Source organism: Phlebotomus argentipes, unplaced genomic scaffold, assembly GCF_947086385.1.
Source record: "Phlebotomus argentipes unplaced genomic scaffold, Phlebotomus argentipes genome assembly contig_5, whole genome shotgun sequence".
Lineage (NCBI taxonomy): Eukaryota > Metazoa > Arthropoda > Insecta > Diptera > Psychodidae > Phlebotomus > Phlebotomus argentipes.
In genome coordinates this window covers 6,671,936-6,688,840 of record NW_026776165.1, presented here as the reverse complement: position 1 = coordinate 6,688,840, position 16,905 = coordinate 6,671,936, and the positions used below count along the sequence as shown (strand labels likewise).

The following is a 16,905-nucleotide window of genomic DNA, read 5'->3' as shown; positions in this document are numbered from 1 at the left end:
AAAACTATCCAGCAATCGAAATGGTAAAAAGAAGAGGAATTATTGTAAGACAAAAAACACCCTTTTTGTTCTTTATATTTTTTTAAGTGTTTATTTTAATTTCATATGTTTTTGTTTTTAAGACGTGAATTATAATACACAGTAGCTTTTTTATCCTGCAAAAATCTATCTCGAGTAGAGTTTTGAAAATTATTTATGTGCTCTAAATTCTAAATCATTAAAAGAAAATTTATTACATTGTTTTTTTTGTATAATTTCTACACGAAAACATTGAAAAAATTTTATTCAGTGTTCAAGAAAACTAGATTTACGCCTTATATAAATGTAAAGAAAAAAATACCTTATATATCCTGTACAAAAATAAATCGAAATTTCAGAAGTTTAATATATTTATGGCAAAAAAGAACTATTTTTCTAATATTTAAATGAAGCATTTATGAGAGAGAGAGAAAAAATCAGAAATTTTACCAATTTGAAATTTTTTTTCAGAAACCCCAATTCAGTTTGAGAATGAAAAAAAAAAAGAAAATAAAATTCAGGATAGTCAATGTTGAAAAAATAAAGGAATTTCCAAAGAAAAACGTCTTAATGTTTGTCAAAATTCATTGAAAGTGCATACGAAATGTCCTACGAAACGATTCAACAAGATCTTTCAGCCCTGATTCTCCAAGAACTTGCCTAGCGAGTCCAGATCATCGGAGAAGGGCACATCATTGGGCTTCACCAGATCATCCAGCAGATCATCTTCGTCCGCCGGTGTGTCGAGAGCGTCATCAAACTCATCCGGACTGTCGATATCCTCGAAAGCGCGGAACTCAGATTCGCCCTTCTTCAGCTCTTCCGCCGTCGGCGTCGCTGCATCTGGCGACGCCGGAGACTCTTGAGCACTCTTCGACTCCTCGACAGTTTCACTGTCTTCCTGCACAGACGCTTCCGGACTCTTGACATCACCATTCCTGGGCTCAATGGCTTCTTCGCATTGATCATCTGCTGCTGGTTTTTCGTCCTTATTCGAGTCTTTTCGCTCTTCCTCCACATCTTTCATCTCCTTGTCATCACTCTCCGCTTCATTGTCCTCAGCTTCGTCTGTCTTGTAATCCGATTCCACGGCGTCTTCGTGCTTAGAATCGTCCTTAACATCACTCATTTCTGCATCCGGCGCCTCAACAGTCTGATTTTTCTCCTCCACTGACGTCTCATCACACTCTTTGCTCTGCATTTCGACGTCTTCGTCCTCCTTTGGAGGTTCTTCCTTGTCTTCCTTCACGATTTCCTCTTGTTCCTCCTTCGCAACTTCCTCCTCTTCCTCGTCCTCTTGCGTCTTCTCCTTCTCCTCACTTTGTACTTTATCCACAATCTCAACATCCCCCGAATCATCGTCATCCAGAGCAATTGAGTCTGCCGCATCAACTTCCATCCCTTCTGTTGGCTTCTCCTCACTCTTCGCCACATCTCTGGGTGCCACAATATCCAGCACCTCCTCCAGAATGCCCTTGAGAATGTCCGTGACAATCTCCTCACCTTCCTTGTCGCGCACAGACTCGGTAATTGTGCTGCCCGGCAATTTCTTCAGCAAGATCTTTGGCTGCATCTTCAGCTTGTCGAGGAACATCTGTGACTCCTTGACCTTTGGCGTCTCCGCATCCTGCGTCGTGGTGTCCTCCTCGTCAGACGCCAAGTCAATCAGTGTCGTCTGTGGCTCCACAATCTCAATGTCATCATCATTGTCATCACCCTCTTCGGGCGTCGACGCTGTGATCTTGCCGGACATGATGCTGGCCACGTCACCGCCAAAGCCCAGCGTCTTCATGTTCTCCATCGACTTCTCCTGCAGTGTCTTGAAGCGATTGATGGCGTACGTCAGCAGATACGACAAGTGGATGTGAATCTCCTTCACATCCTTGATGGATTTCATCGATTTGTACGCATTCGACGCCACCAGCGTGTTCATCTTCCCAATGATGTGCATGCAGATCTCCTGTCCGTTGCGTATCTGCAATTGCAAATGTTTTGCTCCTTTAGCAATTGCTATAAATGAATAGTGAAGAGATTGGCTTACCCTGCTGTCCAGCTCCATCTTGGCCTTGCCGTAGGGCGAATTGGCCACCTGCTGCGATATGATGAGCGGCGGCACGTTGCACTGCGGCTGCATCATGCCGTTCAGCACGAGTGGACGCACTTGATTCGCGGCTGTCGGCGGCGCGGCGCTCGACTGTGGCCGCAGCGTGGCGGGCTGCTTTCGGTTGGGCGCTCGTGTGGGCAGACGCGACGTCAGGTTGTTTCGGCCCGGCGCCTGTGGCCTCAGTCCGCGCATCGCCGGCGCCGCCGTCGGCGCCATCGGCTGGAATTGCTGCATTTGCGGCGTGGATTGCTTCTTCACCTGGATCAGCTTCCCATTTGGCAGCCGGATGGTCTCTTGGCGCGCGGCGGAGTTCAGATCAATCCTGTAGCCGTTTATCGTGTGATAGATCGGCGTGGCCGGCGATTGATTGGCAATGGTGATGGTTTGAGTCTTCTTCTGTGCCGCAGCGGCTGTCTTATTTGCCGTCGGCGGACACGTGCCATTCGCCGCGGCGCCATACTGACGGATCTGCGTCAGCGGCGGCGGATTGGCCTCGGCCTGGCCGCCCTCGAACATACTGAGAATGTCTGGCGTGCAGACAACTTCGTTGTCTCGCTTGTCCGGCTTCACTTCGCCGCGCATAGACATCCGCGGACGCTTCGCGGGCGGATCTTTGGGCTGCTCAGGCGTCTCGGCGCGCTTCCGCGTCTTCACCGTACCTCTCTGCGGCTGCGGCGGCACCACTTGTGACGCCTTCAGAACGGTGGTTTTGGACGTTGTCGCCGGCGATGACTTTCCCAGCGCGCCGCTGCTCTTACGCGCCTCGCGCGTCAGCGGAACCTCCTTCTGGCAGCACGTGGTCAAATCCCGGCTCAGCAGGAAGTTCACGTCAGCATCGGATTGATACTTGGCGAGAATCACCTGAAAAAATGGCAAAGAATTAATATATTGTTGCGCAGAAAACAACTGAAAGACAAAAAACGAGATTTTTTTTTAGTATTCTTCGTCATATTTTAGATGGAAAAAGCCGAATATCTACGACGTAGATTTCCGTGACACTTTGAAAATCACCTACGTTTATTTAAACTACGTTTAAAACGTAATATTTAACGCGAAATAAAAAACTACGCACGTAAATTTACATCCGTAACGTCTTATTCTTTGAATTAAGTACGTTCGTAGTTTTGAAAAAGTTTTGTTTGAAAAGGTTACGTGAGAACTCTTCTAGATTCCTCTTCTTTTGCATTCTTAAGTGTTCCTCGTGTTCCTTATTACATGAAAATGCAGCAAAATCGTATTTTCATTCCAAAATCAATTAAAATCCTTTAAGTTTCAACGCTGAAAATTTGGAATTTGAAAAAAAAGACGGCTATTTACCTTCCTCTGTTTCTCCATGAAGTGCTTGAGTGCCCAGTGCTTCGCCCTGAGCGGCCACGTGATCTCCGGCTCGCAGCTGAAGCACATCCAGTTCTCATTCTTCACGATGTCCCTGATGGTGTTCTTGGACAGATTGCGCACGATGCACTTCTTGCAGAACACGAACGGACACTTGGCGCAGCAGAACACCTCGCCGCCCTGGCCGCACCAGCGGCAGTACAGCTCACTCCCGTCCTCACCCTTGTCGAACTCACCGCTGGTGTAGAAGGCGTAGCACTTGGAGCACTGCGTCACCTTCAGCACCGGATGCTCCCGGATCGTCACCTCGTCCATCGGCGCCGTGCCCAAGTGAGTGTCGCAGGACGTGCAGTGGATGCGGTTGTCCATCACCTTGTCCACCTGCGGATACTTGGAGCGATAGAAGTCCTTCTCCTTCCGGCTCACGCCCTTGTCGAACTGGATGGCGAAGTCTGCGAAGCGCAGCAGGAGAGAGAGAAGCATCAGCATTGCCAAGGGGGAGACAATATGGTCAGAAGTGTGGTGTACAGTTCAGCAGAAATGCAAAGAAGTGAAAGTGTTCTTGATTCTTTCACTGTTAAATATCATTTCTTATCCAGAACTGCACGCCTTTTGACGTGTATTTTCTAGGTTTTGTGACTTGTAGACTGTTTCAATATATATGTCTACAACTGTATTTATAATTATGCTTATGTCAACATTAAAATCCACTGAAGGTGAAGGTGGATTAATAACATTCATTCAAGAACTAGGAACTAAAGACTTTTTTTTTAAACTTAATAACAGCTTTAAAACAGCTAAAAATCGTTATTTACGAAGCTGAGTTGTGAAAAGAACGCTAAAATAAAACATTACCTCAATTTTGTAAACCATAAGAAAATAATCTAGAAAAATAACTCATTCTTACGTAATTTTCACGTCAAAATCAAGTTAATTGTGATACAAAAAGATTGAAATCGGGATTTTCAGGCACAGAAACACTAAAAATTGGGCGAAAGTCAAAAATACCTAATCATAAACAAAAAAGTTTCAGGTTTAACAAAAATGCCAATTTTTCGAAGTGTCTTAATGTTATTTTTGAGATTATGATCGAAAAAATTTGAATGAATTTGAATTTGCGATTCTCTCCAAATTATTGTTTTGCACATCGACGCTTGTCCCTATTAATTACACATTCACTGTGTTGAAATGCCCGAAAACACTTACGATGCATTTTTTTGTGATTTTTGGCGGGATTTCGTCAATTCTTACCCGTAACTTCGCAGTCCTCCATAAGGACCCATTTGTAGTCCTTCTGTGCCGACGACGATCGCCGGGACGACGACGTCCTCAGGTCAGAAGATGCGCCTTGAGAAAAGGAAACACCGGCGTGTGAAAGATCATCGCAAGTCAGAAAGAAAAAGTTAACAAAATACCTTCGTAATCGAACATCGTGGCCAAGGGAATCATCAAATCCTCAGCGGAGAACATATTTCTGCAAAGAAGACAGAAATAATTAGGTTATTCAGTAATTGAATTTTGCTTCGAGGGAAATACAGCGAATTTTCTAAAAAGATGACAAAATCTTTGGCCGATAAGTGGGAAAAAGTTCACATTTTGGCTCCTAAATGAGTAAATTAAATTCTAAAATGTGCATAAAAATACACAATAAATCGTCTTTCACCCCTCTTGCAATAATCATGGGAGGAACTCAGGAGTTTGCAGCACTTTCCTCATCATCTAACCACATTTACCAACACAAGTCGCGCCACTCCCGAAGTTCTGCCCTGGCAAGTTGGCGTTTGCTAACTTTTCATACCCGAAAAAAACCCCACAAATCCCCCAAAAGCCGCCTAAAACTGTCAACACATGCACTCAAGATCACTCAATAGACAGTATTTCCCCGTTTCTTACCCGGAAAAAATTGATATTTTCCAAATATTCAGCCTTTTTCCCAACTACACACAACTTACACTACAAACTCATTTGAGCAAAGAGTCGAATCACACGATTGGTGCCAGTGAAAAAGTGTTATAGCGACGAAACGAAGGCGAGCATCGGCAAATACGTCAACTGTCGGCTGTACTTCGCGTCACTCTCGTGACGATGTGACGCACTTCGGGTGCCGAGGAGAGCCGAAGATGCACGGACGAGCGCCATTTGTGTGAGCAGCGCCAAGCGGCCATTTTGCGATTACCTCACAAACTCCTCATGCGCTCATAACCTTTTTTTTTAGTACTGTCAAAGACCACCTTGATTGACATGGAATAGACTTTTTTCCATCACATTCTAGGCACTAGCAATGGTGTATGCGCACTTTTTGCCTTGATATGCGTGATAATATCGCCTAGCCATGATGAATACAATCAAGTTGGGAGAAAAATTATTCATTTTCGTGTATAAAATGATATTTTCTGACCTAAAACCTAGATTTTTTAGCTATTTAGGTGTGAGCACAGGGAATTAACCCGGAAATAGGACATTTCTAGCTAGTAGATTGGATTTGGGATTGTAAAAAAAAAGAATCCTCCCCGGCGGGGAATCGAACCCCGGTCTCCCGCGTGACAGGCGGGGATACTGACCACTATACTACCGAGGACTTGGAGTTACTGCGATCAGTAAGAGAAGCTCTCACGACAGTTAACTATCAGTAAACGCATTTTAGAAGTTGAAATTTGTTTTTTTCTTCTCGATCAGCTAGGAGAAATGCATAATAAATAATAAAATAAGTATTTTTCTAAACCACAATGAGATTAGCCGCAGGTTTAGCTAGAAAACCAGATTTTTTTTTCAATTTTACTCCAGAAAAATATTAACGGTTCTCAAGAGGATCATGAAGATTGCTTTTCAGCGCTGTTTTGTGCCAAAACCAAGCCTAAACCCTTTGTTTTTAGTACAAAAACCTGCATCTTAGTGACGAAGGTCAATTCGTCATTGAAGGTTTGAGAATCCCAAGGAATCAATGCCGGCAAATGCTGCGTCTCCCTCTTCAGGTGTGCAACTGATAAGGGGAGATGTAACTGTACAAAAAAGCACCCCGACGCAGGTTTGAGAGCTTTGCGGGAATCGACAATCAAGGGATGGCTGAAGGGACAGAGTGAATAGCTATGATTTCCTCATTATCCACTCACCTTTTACACAATTTTATCACTATAAACGTACTCAAAGACGTTCAATTGATCTTGTGAAATACAAATTTTGACGTGAAACGAGAGGTTTTCAGCAAATTCACGCAGAATTGTGAGGAATCTCATTGGAAATCACAAAATGCATGACATTTTGCACTGCCACGCCATCTGTCGAGTACAGCTTGCGTGTAAAAAAATGAAGTGAGCAGAGACATTTTAGTTGGCATATTTACTAAAAGGTTTCTTGCAAGACTGAAGCTGAGACTCGATTTACGAGCATTTTTTGAGGTGAAAAAGGAGCAATATTGTAATTCATGTTAATTGGGATTCGAAAGTTGCAATATTCATTTCTTTAGTGCTTAATTACTAACAAATTATCATAAATTTTGTTCGTTCTTTTGATTTCAACTTAGGGAAAATTTATATCAGTTAATTTTTATGTTGTGTTACTAATTTTATGTGGATTTCGAGGCTAATTCGCAGTTTATCACATAAATTCTTATGCCTAAGACAGAAAGGTTGCTAGTCATTCACAGAAATCAGCATTTACATGGAAAAAAAATTAGCTATTATGGATGTTCCGGCTGGGAAATACTGTAAATTGCATTAAGATCAAATCTAACCGCAAATATATCTAACTTTTGAATCACTATTACGACTTCAGATGTCCATTTTCTCAATAGATAATTCCAAAAGAATTCTTCATTCACATTGCAATTAATATTGTTCCAAATATCAATTGATGTCACCGAATGTAAATTTAATATTAATTCTTATTATATTTTAACATAATTGTTAGTGCAGGTCAGGATGTCTGTAGAAATAGGTCATGTATTGAGCATTAATTGAAGTATCTTTGCTTTTCAATCGGCAATTTATCATTCATAAATGATGCGACACACATTTTCGCACTGATGTTTCCAAGTAAATCTATTGACAGTTTTATTGATAAACGGCGTAAAATGCATGTAAAAGTTCGCTATGAATGGATAATGTGACCCATTTGCCTACATTGCGGCGCGCCGCGAATGCGTGCGAAGCGCCGGCTCTGAGTGCGGCTCTGGACGGCTTCGCCGAGAGCAATTCCGCGGCTCTGCGTCAGTTTCGCGAGAATTCCCACCTGAAAGGGTGGTTTTCGGCATCTCCTCCGCGTTCTAACACTATCCGGCGCCTGTTCACCCCTTCGCACCGCTCAGGGGATGCGACAGAGTCGTGCTAAAGCCTCGTGACAGCAGCGTGAGTAGTGTTTTGCGTGAGTGAGTGCTGAAAGAGTGAGTCATTCTGTGATGTGAAAAAAAAATTTCATCACTCAACAAGAGTGTGAAATTGTTCTTTTGTGTGGCCTTTTTATCGGAGGAATTGTTTAACTCTTCAGCGCCTTAAATCGCATGAGAAGTTCTGTTGTGTTGTAATTGGTCTGTGGGGCGCGCGCGATAAGGAAACCCACTGCCAGTCCGTGATATCGTTCGATATTTGTTGAGAGTCAACAAACAATTTTCGGAGACATTTTCATGTCTTCTGCTCATGTTGTGCGAAAACTGTGATTTTCCGCCGGATTTTCCCTTGTCTGGGGCATTGAAATGTGCTCAGCATGAGTCCGCGAGCGCCTAAGAGGATCATCCCGAACAAGATCTTCATTCTGTGTCGCGTGCAGTGAGACAAAGAGCGTCCGAAGAAGCGCCCAAAGAATGACGATCACGTACACGGGCGAAGTCGCGACGTGCCGAGGATTCGGCTGCTTTCTCAAGCTTCTGCTCAGGTGAGTTCGTCGCCTACTCTGCTCCGCTTCCCAAGCAATCCACCACAGACTTCCCCATTGTCACATGACCTTGTCACACTCCGGATCTCGCGCAGATTCGCTGGCAAGATGCTGCAATCAGTCGCCCTCGTGCAATGGGGAAATCATTGGGGAAGGTCAAGGAATTGATTTCGGAATTCAATGTTCGTCAGAAATCATCATTCATGAACATCAAAAGTTTGCACTACGTCCGCTAGATGGCAGTAAAGTCGAGAATTCGAGATTTGACTAGACTTGACCTAGATTTGACTAATCCTCCTCCTTGTAATCCCTCCTTTATTTATAATCCTGTAAATTGCAAAGGATTTGAGAATTTAATTGGAAAATTGCAAAGTGATAATTTTGTTACAATACAAAAGCGCTCAATTTTGCCATCTGCATTCTAATAACATTTGTACAGCAATTTCATTGAATAGAAAATCACGCGTGCGAAAGATAATCGCCACTCCTTCCAAAACGCACACACTGCAATGTATTTCGCCTTGAATCTCGTGTAATTTTTATCACCTTGAGCTTCAGAGAGAGAGAGAGAGATGCAAAAAGGGAACTATAATTTAGCATCAGATCAATCATGAAGATGTATAAAAATAACTCGCTCAATCCAAATTAGGCGCTCAATTCAGCAATGCGAATGGAATGCGTATGGAGATTGTGAATTGAAGAGTGTGTCAAAAGCCGGCCTATCATTATTGTGTCGCTCAATGCCGTTAATGATAAAATTGTGCCACTGTTGGTAAAACACACACAAACACACAGTTTTCCTCATCGAGAGTGAAATGCGACAAACGCATTTCTCAGCATAGAATAGAATTCAATGGACTTTCTTCAATTGTGCTTCCGCTTAACCTTTGTTCCATCACAACTTTGTACAATTGTTTGTCACAATACAAATGCACAAATATCGACTGCATTTATTGCGAGGAACAAAACACTTCTTTCTTCTCAGAGTTACGAGAGGAAAGTTGTGATTGAGGCATTTTGTTAATTGACTGGCAATTTAATTACACTTGCAATGCGTCATAAAATCGATGATGAATTGTTTCCACATGTTTTCATTTGAAATGATTTAAATAGAATATTGTCATCGTCACGAATGTCTCGGATGTTGAGTGAAGAAATCAAAGACTTTTATGCAACAGTTGAAGATATTTTGGCATGTGTTCGTTCAGCCCAGCGACAAAATGCTATTTGCTCTTCTGCTCACGCAATTTAGCACGGTGAATGTTACTATTTACCGCGAATTTTGGTGTTTTCAAGACAATCATTGACTTAACAGTCAATGAGTCAAGGAAAGTTTTTGAGAAATGTGACGAAAATGCCTTTTGCACACGTCATAAATTCATTTAAAGACATTCTTTACGATCCACTTTGAGCGTTTCCTCTTCTGTGGATATTAAAGCTTGACCGCGATAATTTAAAAAGTGGGATAATTTGCTTCGGAATGTCCTTGCAAAGTCATCTAGTTTGCAAATTGTGGTCGGAAAAAGAAAAATTGTTTATCTATTCAATACAATATTGTTCAAGTGTCTAAGAATAGCGAAATGATTAATCGAAATTATAGTGCAAAATAGGTCAAAGTGATGCCGCCTCTCATTCAATGATTGAATACACACAATTTGAAGACGATATCATGTAGAGCGAGAGGCGAGAATGATTCATAAAAAAATCGCCAAGAGTTGATAAAGCTGTGAAGATAAAAAAAATGACACAATATTGTGGAGGAATTAAATTGCCGCATTTAATTACACTTCTGCGCCCGAGACAATTTTCCAGATCATTGAATCTTCTTCACGTAATAATTGCATTTGCAATTGCACGCCCTTTTAACCCTTTAATACAATCAGACTGACTTATTCGTCGTTGCAACATTACGGATTTTAGTTCGTAAAAACTATCAATTTAATGTTGCAACTTTACGCCTTTCATAGCTTATATTAGCGGCCGCCTGGCGGCGCTAGGGTAAAGTACGAATGAAATACAAACGAGATGGCGTTGCAAACCAAAGTTCGGGGTTTTTTTAATACGAATTTCAGCTGTCACGAATTCAGTCGGTTTCTGATGTACCTTGAAATGTTTTGTGTAATCAATGAGTGTCTCTGGAAAATGTCATAGAATGTCTGGAAATACATAACCTCAATCAGGTGTATTGAAATGTGCACAAATGTCTAAAGAAATCCTATAAATCCTTTCTACTCAACCTAAAGACATCATAATCTGTCATATTCCTCTGTTTTCATGTGAATTTTCCCGGTTTTCTTGTCTTTACGCGACGAAATATATGAATTGGCTTCAGCCGTCAACATTTGAATCGTTTCAGGTCTCATAGAAGTTATGAATCGTAATCTTGCAACGCCTTTTTTACGAATAAATAATTTTGACAGCTTATTTTAAATGGTTATGAAAGTAAAGTTGCAACTGGAAATTATTCTCTTCCATTCAATAATCAATTTATTGGTTCTTAAATGTATTTCCTATATTGAGAGACTCTTCAAGGGTGTGCAACTTGAAGTGTTTACTGGCTCCAACAAGTCTCAGTGACGCGAAGCATGTTTATTCTCAGCTGTACTAAGCGAGAGTGACGCCATGTCCAATGCATGTGTGCAAATTTGATTGCTAAAATTGCGAATGTGTGAAGAATCACTGAGAAATTTTGCATTGCTTCGCCAATTGTCGTCAATTTCCCTCGTTTTTTCTCTCCCTTTTGCCATCATATGTGTCGCTTTTTCGCCCACCAGAAGCGTCTCGTGACGTGCGCGCTTTTGCGGGTGACTGACCTACAAATAAATAATTCACCTCTCGTGCGCCTCGAGACGTTGTGCAGAGGAATCAATTAAGGCGCCAAGCGTCGTGCATAAGATTTTCATACTTAATGCCGGACATTTTTTCTGCTCTTTCTTTTGCAGATGGCGCGGAAGCATCTACAAACTTGTGTGGCTGGATTTGGTGGCATTTCTCTCAATTTACTACACTCTTAGCATAATTTACCGATTGATCCTCACTGCACCGCAGAAAATGTGAGTAAATTTAATCTACTGGCACTTTTTGAATCTAAATTCTGGAACTGTAATAAGAGAAAACTGAACTAAAGTTAAACACAACCTCAAAAATATTATTTCAATGTTGATTAATCAACTTTATCGGCTCTTTATGATGTCACAACAAATCAGTATTACTAGTTTTGTAGATATTAAGTTCTGAAAAAGATTCCTAGACACTTTTCTAGGTAATTTTGTTTGGAAGAGATTTGAGGTTATGGTTGAAAAATTGCTGAAAACTGCTTGAAATTGGTGATAAAAGTGTTGTTTATGATTTTCAGGGTATTAAAAGGAATAATGAGAAGATAATTTGCCCAATAACACTGTTTTTCTTTTTGGAAAAATTCTTCCTGTCTATTATTTTAATGTTCATAACCTCAAATTTTTTAGAAATCTCTTACAATTTGAAGTGTTTTTGTTTAGTAATTTAATGAAATTGTTTTTTTTTGGGAAAATAGTGCTGAAAACTGTTGAAAATGTAGGAAATACGTATAATCTGAAGCACGGCTGAAGTGCCTGAAGTGTCTTGAAGTCAATTAATATTTTCTACGCAGGAAATTCACTCTATTTGTGGGTTAATTTGCAAAATGAACGCGGCAAAAAGGGCAATGAAACCAAATACACGCCCCGAAAAGCTTTTGACTGCATAATTAACTTCCCTTTTACTGCCTGTCTTTGTCTTTGTTGTGCAGCGTGTTTGAGTCTCTGGTGAACTACTGTTCGGCCTACACAAATCTCATTCCGCTGTCCTTCGTGCTGGGCTTCTACGTGTCCATCGTGATGACGCGCTGGTGGAGTCAGTACACCAGCATTCCCTGGCCAGATCCCATCGCCGTCTTCGTCAGTGCCAACATTCACGGCCAGGTGAGTTTGGCCGCACGCCGCCGAAGCCGCGTCGCCACAGAGACGCAATCGATAGTTTTTGGGGCGAATGGCGAGCATTATTGTCACTTGAATTAACACAACATCGCGAAGTGATTTTGCCGAGCAGAATATTTGAAGGATGATTTGAGGCATAATTTTTTCGTGATAAAACTCATAAAAATGCCATGTGAAAAAGTGGGTTGGACTGCTTTTTGCACGTGTCAGGAGTTTTATTGTCCCACTTTTTGTAGGATCAATTGAATGAGGGTCACTTGAAATGTAAACCTCACAATATGGTTTTTATGAAGGAAATGAATTTAAAATCTAAATATTTTAAATGCAAATGCTTCAATTTTGGCTTCACACATCCCAAGTTAACAATTCATTCCATGGAATTTTCACTTATATTTCCATCAATTCCTGGATATTCTTTAATATTCGAAATGAAACAGCTTGAGAACCACATTTGACTGATTCTTCGGCAATTCCTTATTTCCGGCGGCACAGGACGAGCGCGGACGCGTGATGCGACGAACTGTGATGCGCTATGTGTGTCTGTGCCTCACGATGGTGCTGACGATGATCTCGCCGCGCGTGAAGCGGCGCTTCCCCACGCTGGATCACCTGGTGGAGGCGGGCTTGCTGGTGGAGAGTGAGCGCGTGATTATGGCGGATCTGAACTCGCGCTTTCCGCGCCACTCAAAGCACTGGATGCCGATCGTGTGGGCGGCCAGCATTGTCACGCGTGCGCGCAAGGAGGGCCGAATCCGCGATGATTTCGCCGTGAAGACGGTGATTGACGAGCTGAACAAGTTCCGCGGCCAGTGCGGCATGCTGATCTCCTACGACACCATCAGCGTGCCACTCGTGTACACGCAGGTCGTCACGCTGGCCGTGTACTCCTACTTCATCGCGTCCATCATGGCCAGCCAGTGGTACGAGGACAAGAAGGTGGAGGACGGCAATCTCAACAAGATCGACCTCTACTTCCCCGTCTTCTCCACGCTGCAGTTCTTCTTCTACATGGGATGGCTCAAGGTAAGCCAAGACTGCAGGATTTAAAGGCATCTTCTGTGCCTTGACGAGGATTATTTTCGTTTCTTTTCGAAAAAAATACATAGAAAAGTGATTTAAAGCTGAAAATGACAAGAAAATTAACTAAAAAATTCAGTTAATTAATTTTTAATATAACAAATCTTATAGTTAAAACATGTTGCTGAAGAAAACGTGCCAGAAGTGTGTTATTAATTGGTTAACACACAAACATTTTCGGAATAATCGCGCGATAATGCTTTTGTGGCTCAGGTAGCGGAGTCGCTGATCAATCCGTTCGGCGAGGACGATGACGACTTCGAGGTGAACTGGCTGGTGGACAGGAATCTGCAGGTATCGTACATGATCGTGGACGAGATGCACCACGATCATCCGGAGCTGATCCGCGACCAGTACTGGGACGAGGTGTTCCCGGCCGAGCTACCGTACACCGTGGGTGCGGAGCAGTTCCGCGAGGAGCATCCGCAGCCGTCCACGGCCAACATGGCCATCCCCAAGGCGGCGGCCGAGGTGATTCCCGTGGTGCCGTCGAAGGTGAAAGTGGACGAAATGGTCGGTAAAGCAGCCGCCCAGGCGGTCAGTTACAGATTCCCTGATCACGTTGACAGCGAGGTTAGACGCATCTTTTCAACCATTGCTTTTGCCCAAACTCAACACAGAGCGCTTTTCTGGAGCACCAGATCTGAATCTCTCTCTCTCTGTCTCGTTCGATGCTTCCATCGCTGGTGACTGTCCTCATTGTGTGTCGCCTTCATTAGGCCGAAGGTCGACACGATCGTCTCATTGTGTCTAACGTCTAACCATAAGCGCTCTCCTGTCTGAAAGCCAGTCGCGAGAGAGTCTCGAATTAGTTCAGATCACTGATAAGAAACTCTGCAACTTCCACAAAATAATTACCATTGAAGGTCTGATGCAGATTCTGGAATTCCATAGATTTAGATCTCTGATTTTTAAGGTCAAATGCAATTGAAACATACGAAATTATCATTAAATTTAAACTGAAAACCAAGCATTTTCTGGCTGACTCTAAAAAGTGCAGAAATATTCACAATTTTACAATTCTTGAGAAATTACCAAATTATTCAGAATTTCTTTTGATTTTCGAATTTGATTTGACGCTTCATTTGAAATTTGATGCGAATTGTGCTGACATAACCTTAAAAATGACTTTTCACAAATATTTTGGCTGTTTTGAGACTATAAAGTAACAATTTTGACTTTTTCAGTCAATTAAAACATAATGAAATCTTCTATTTTTGTCTTATTAAGCTTCTTAACAAGTTCTTTGAAGATTTCTTAAAGATTTTTTTTAGGTTATGTTTGCAAAAGATGTCCAAAAAGTGGTTTTAAGTTGATTCTTGCAGAAATTTCGATCGGAAGCGTCAAAGATACATTTTGAAATAGGGAATAAATGTGCAAAAGAATATTGGAGAAATTGTGGACAGATTTTAGTTGAATATCTCCCCCTTGATCATTATTAATTTTGTCCTTTCTCTCGACTGGCAATCAGATTCCTTTTCTCTCCTTTTTTAATAATCATTTTCAAATTAACCAACTCGCTTCGCGATCTCACTGTGATTTCGCTCTTTCGCGTGTCTTTCTCACATTCTCTCTCTCTGGGCGCTGCAGATCTTCGACGACAACGCCAGCGGCATCCACTTCACGGCCGGCAAGCGCCAGGAGCAGGGCCACGGCTCCATGACGAGCGTGCACAGTTCGGTGGGCGGAAGCATGAAGCGCGTCAACACCGTTGCCTCGGCGCTGAAGCGCTTCTTCAGCAAGGAGGACGGCAGCGCGCGGCCTGGCGTCGAGTCGGGGCGCATTCCCAGCTCGCCCAGCGCCGCCAGCCTGTCCGGCAGCCAGCGAATCGTGGCGCCGCCGGCGGGCGGCAGCGTGCGCATCGCCGATCAGGTGATCGAGGAGGTGGACGAGCAGCAGACGATCACGTCCATGAAGGGACAGCCGGAGGTGCGGCCCACGGCGGCCAGCCTCTTCGCCACGGGTCCGCCGGCGCCCAGTGCGCCCGTGGACGTGCCGCGCACGGGCATTCAGCCGTACACGCGGACACAGTCCGCAGTGGCGCACGGGTAAGACTTGAGCGCTTTCCCGCCCAAAGGATTAAACTTCTGTTTACAAAAATGTGTTTTTCTCGCGCACAGATACGAAGTGACTGGCTTGGATGCGCTGTTCAGCACATCGGCGCCCACGGACACTTACCGGCCGCCGTCGCCGCCGGGTCTGGATGAGGGCGACAAGCAGCGCAGCGAGAGCAAGGAGAGCGCCGTGAGCGAGGCGTCGGGACGGCAAGTGGAGGCTGACGATGAGTTCGAGAAGCTGCGCGCGGCGCGCGAGAAGGAGCGCCTGGAGAGGAAGAAGCAGGTGATCGCGCGGTCGATCAGCTCGACGCAGCAGGCGAGCGCCGCGGCGGATGTGGAGCAAATGCTGGAGCATTTGGTGACGCAGAGCGTGGCCAAGGCGGAGAATCCCTGAGATTTGCATCGGTCGGGCATTTGGATCACGTGCACGACCGCCAGCGATGAGTCCCTCGTGGATCTGTGAGAAGCCTTTAGCACTGCGCAAGGCGTGTTCGAGGGGCTCTCGAAGAGTCCCCAAATTCAACAATTATAGTATTATTTGTAATTTTCTAATGACGAAGAATTTAAGACAGACGCTTTGAGATCACACAGACAGGAAACTATCTCTAGACGTATTGCTAAAAAAAGAAATTGTGTTAGTGAAGAGAAAGTGAAGTAGCTTTAAGTGAAAACAGAGTAAATTTTAATAAATTATATGAAAACACGATGAAAACTCCAAAGATTGTGGCGAAAAAGTGTTCAAAAGAACCGCTCTGCAAAAGTCACCAAAACCATAGATGCGATGGCGCTGTTGTCGCTTAGAAGGTAGTTTTGTGTTCGTGGCTTTCACTGTAACTCATCAAATGTCTTCAACTCCTGTAATTTTGTCAATTTATTCACTCTTTACAGCCTCAAATCTGTCTAATTTCGCTGTTTGTTCTCACTTATTGTGCAGGTGCACAAATTCCAGGTGGAGATGACCTGTGAGGGCTGTTCTGGAGCGGTGAAGCGCGTTCTTGGGAAACTCGGTGAGTGACTCGCGGGAATCCTTTCACTTCCCAGCAATTATTCAATTGACTTGCCGCTGCTCTCTTTTCTTATCGCCCCGCAGAACAACAAATAGAGGATGTGAATATTGATCTGGAGAGCAAGATTGTCCTAGTCAAGTCTAATATGACGTCTGAGCAGCTGCTCGAGGTGATTCGGAAAACGGGAAAGACAACCAACTATCTTGGGCTGAATCAGTAGTCAAATTATCGGTCAAATTGCATCTGATTTTTCACCTTTTTCAAAGTATTTTTATATTGATTTGTAATATGTTATAAAGGACTGTGCATGCAAAATGGTCAGATTTTTCGTGATATTCGCTCTGATTTCCCCGCGAGATTCACACAAGAAGTATCGCGTGAAGTGTTAACGCTTCTTTGCATTCTGCCTACTTCGCGGCGTCGCTGCTCCGCTCTGCCGTACCGCCATTGACATGCAGAAGGCGAGAGAGGGAGAGAGAGACAATTGA

At 43.4% G+C, this 16,905-nt stretch overlaps 3 protein-coding genes and 1 non-coding gene across 7 annotated transcripts; 2 read left to right on the top strand and 2 right to left on the bottom strand.

Annotated features, from left to right (window-relative positions):
* Window positions 1-67: 67 nt before the first annotated feature.
* LOC132266066 (uncharacterized) lies at window positions 68-5,458 on the bottom strand. Of its 2 annotated transcripts, XM_059766895.1 has the most exons (6): window positions 5,351-5,458; window positions 4,873-4,931; window positions 4,709-4,804; window positions 3,440-3,909; window positions 2,060-2,983; window positions 68-1,993 (listed from the first exon to the last, which is right to left on the bottom strand). In XM_059766895.1, exons 2-6 carry the CDS (start codon window positions 4,925-4,927, stop codon window positions 653-655), a joined length of 2,886 nt encoding a protein of 961 aa, XP_059622878.1. In that variant the 5' UTR covers window positions 4,928-4,931; window positions 5,351-5,458; the 3' UTR covers window positions 68-652. The 2 variants fall into 2 exon arrangements, with proteins under 2 accessions (XP_059622878.1, XP_059622879.1); XM_059766896.1 differs by lacking the exons at window positions 4,709-4,804; window positions 4,873-4,931; window positions 5,351-5,458 and adding an exon at window positions 4,664-4,685.
* Window positions 5,459-5,963: 505 nt separating this feature from the next.
* Trnad-guc (transfer RNA aspartic acid (anticodon GUC)) lies at window positions 5,964-6,035 on the bottom strand. The gene has a single exon. It is a non-coding gene; the product is annotated as a tRNA-Asp (tRNA).
* A 1,635-nt stretch (window positions 6,036-7,670) lies between these two features.
* On the top strand, window positions 7,671-16,122 carry LOC132255575 (bestrophin-4-like). 3 transcript variants are annotated; one of them, XM_059751667.1, is made up of 7 exons: window positions 7,671-8,323; window positions 11,266-11,376; window positions 12,090-12,261; window positions 12,769-13,299; window positions 13,567-13,866; window positions 14,944-15,401; window positions 15,474-16,122. In XM_059751667.1, exons 1-7 carry the CDS (start codon window positions 8,253-8,255, stop codon window positions 15,802-15,804), a joined length of 1,974 nt encoding a protein of 657 aa, XP_059607650.1. In that variant the 5' UTR covers window positions 7,671-8,252; the 3' UTR covers window positions 15,805-16,122. The 3 variants fall into 3 exon arrangements, with proteins under 3 accessions (XP_059607650.1, XP_059607649.1, XP_059607651.1); XM_059751666.1 differs by having other exon boundaries at window positions 13,567-13,926; XM_059751668.1 differs by lacking the exon at window positions 13,567-13,866.
* Window positions 16,123-16,171: 49 nt separating this feature from the next.
* On the top strand, window positions 16,172-16,731 carry LOC132255577 (copper transport protein ATOX1). The gene is made up of 3 exons (XM_059751669.1): window positions 16,172-16,267; window positions 16,345-16,417; window positions 16,501-16,731. The coding sequence occupies exons 1-3, from the start codon at window positions 16,187-16,189 to the stop codon at window positions 16,635-16,637; spliced, it is 291 nt and encodes a 96-aa protein (XP_059607652.1). The 5' UTR covers window positions 16,172-16,186; the 3' UTR covers window positions 16,638-16,731.
* Window positions 16,732-16,905: the final 174 nt, after the last annotated feature.

Excerpts from the sequence above, each read along its gene's own strand:
- LOC132266066 (XM_059766895.1), bottom strand. The coding sequence starts at position 4,927 with ATGTTCTCCGCTGAGGATTTGATGATTCCCTTGGCCACGATGTTCGAT. Across the intron at positions 4,805-4,872 it reads CACGATGTTCGATTACGAAG|GCGCATCTTCTGACCTGAGG; the intron begins GTATTTTGTTAA and ends CCTTTTCTCAAG. Across the intron at positions 2,984-3,439 it reads TCATGGAGAAACAGAGGAAG|GTGATTCTCGCCAAGTATCA; the intron begins GTAAATAGCCGT and ends CCATTTTTTCAG.
- LOC132255577 (XM_059751669.1), top strand. The coding sequence starts at position 16,187 with ATGCGATGGCGCTGTTGTCGCTTAGAAGGTAGTTTTGTGTTCGTGGCT. Across the intron at positions 16,268-16,344 it reads ATCAAATGTCTTCAACTCCT|GTGCACAAATTCCAGGTGGA; the intron begins GTAATTTTGTCA and ends CTTATTGTGCAG. Across the intron at positions 16,418-16,500 it reads GCGCGTTCTTGGGAAACTCG|AACAACAAATAGAGGATGTG; the intron begins GTGAGTGACTCG and ends ATCGCCCCGCAG.
- LOC132255575 (XM_059751666.1), top strand. The coding sequence starts at position 8,253 with ATGACGATCACGTACACGGGCGAAGTCGCGACGTGCCGAGGATTCGGC. Across the intron at positions 11,377-12,089 it reads CTCACTGCACCGCAGAAAAT|CGTGTTTGAGTCTCTGGTGA; the intron begins GTGAGTAAATTT and ends TTTGTTGTGCAG. Across the intron at positions 13,927-14,943 it reads CTGATCACGTTGACAGCGAG|ATCTTCGACGACAACGCCAG; the intron begins GTTAGACGCATC and ends TGGGCGCTGCAG.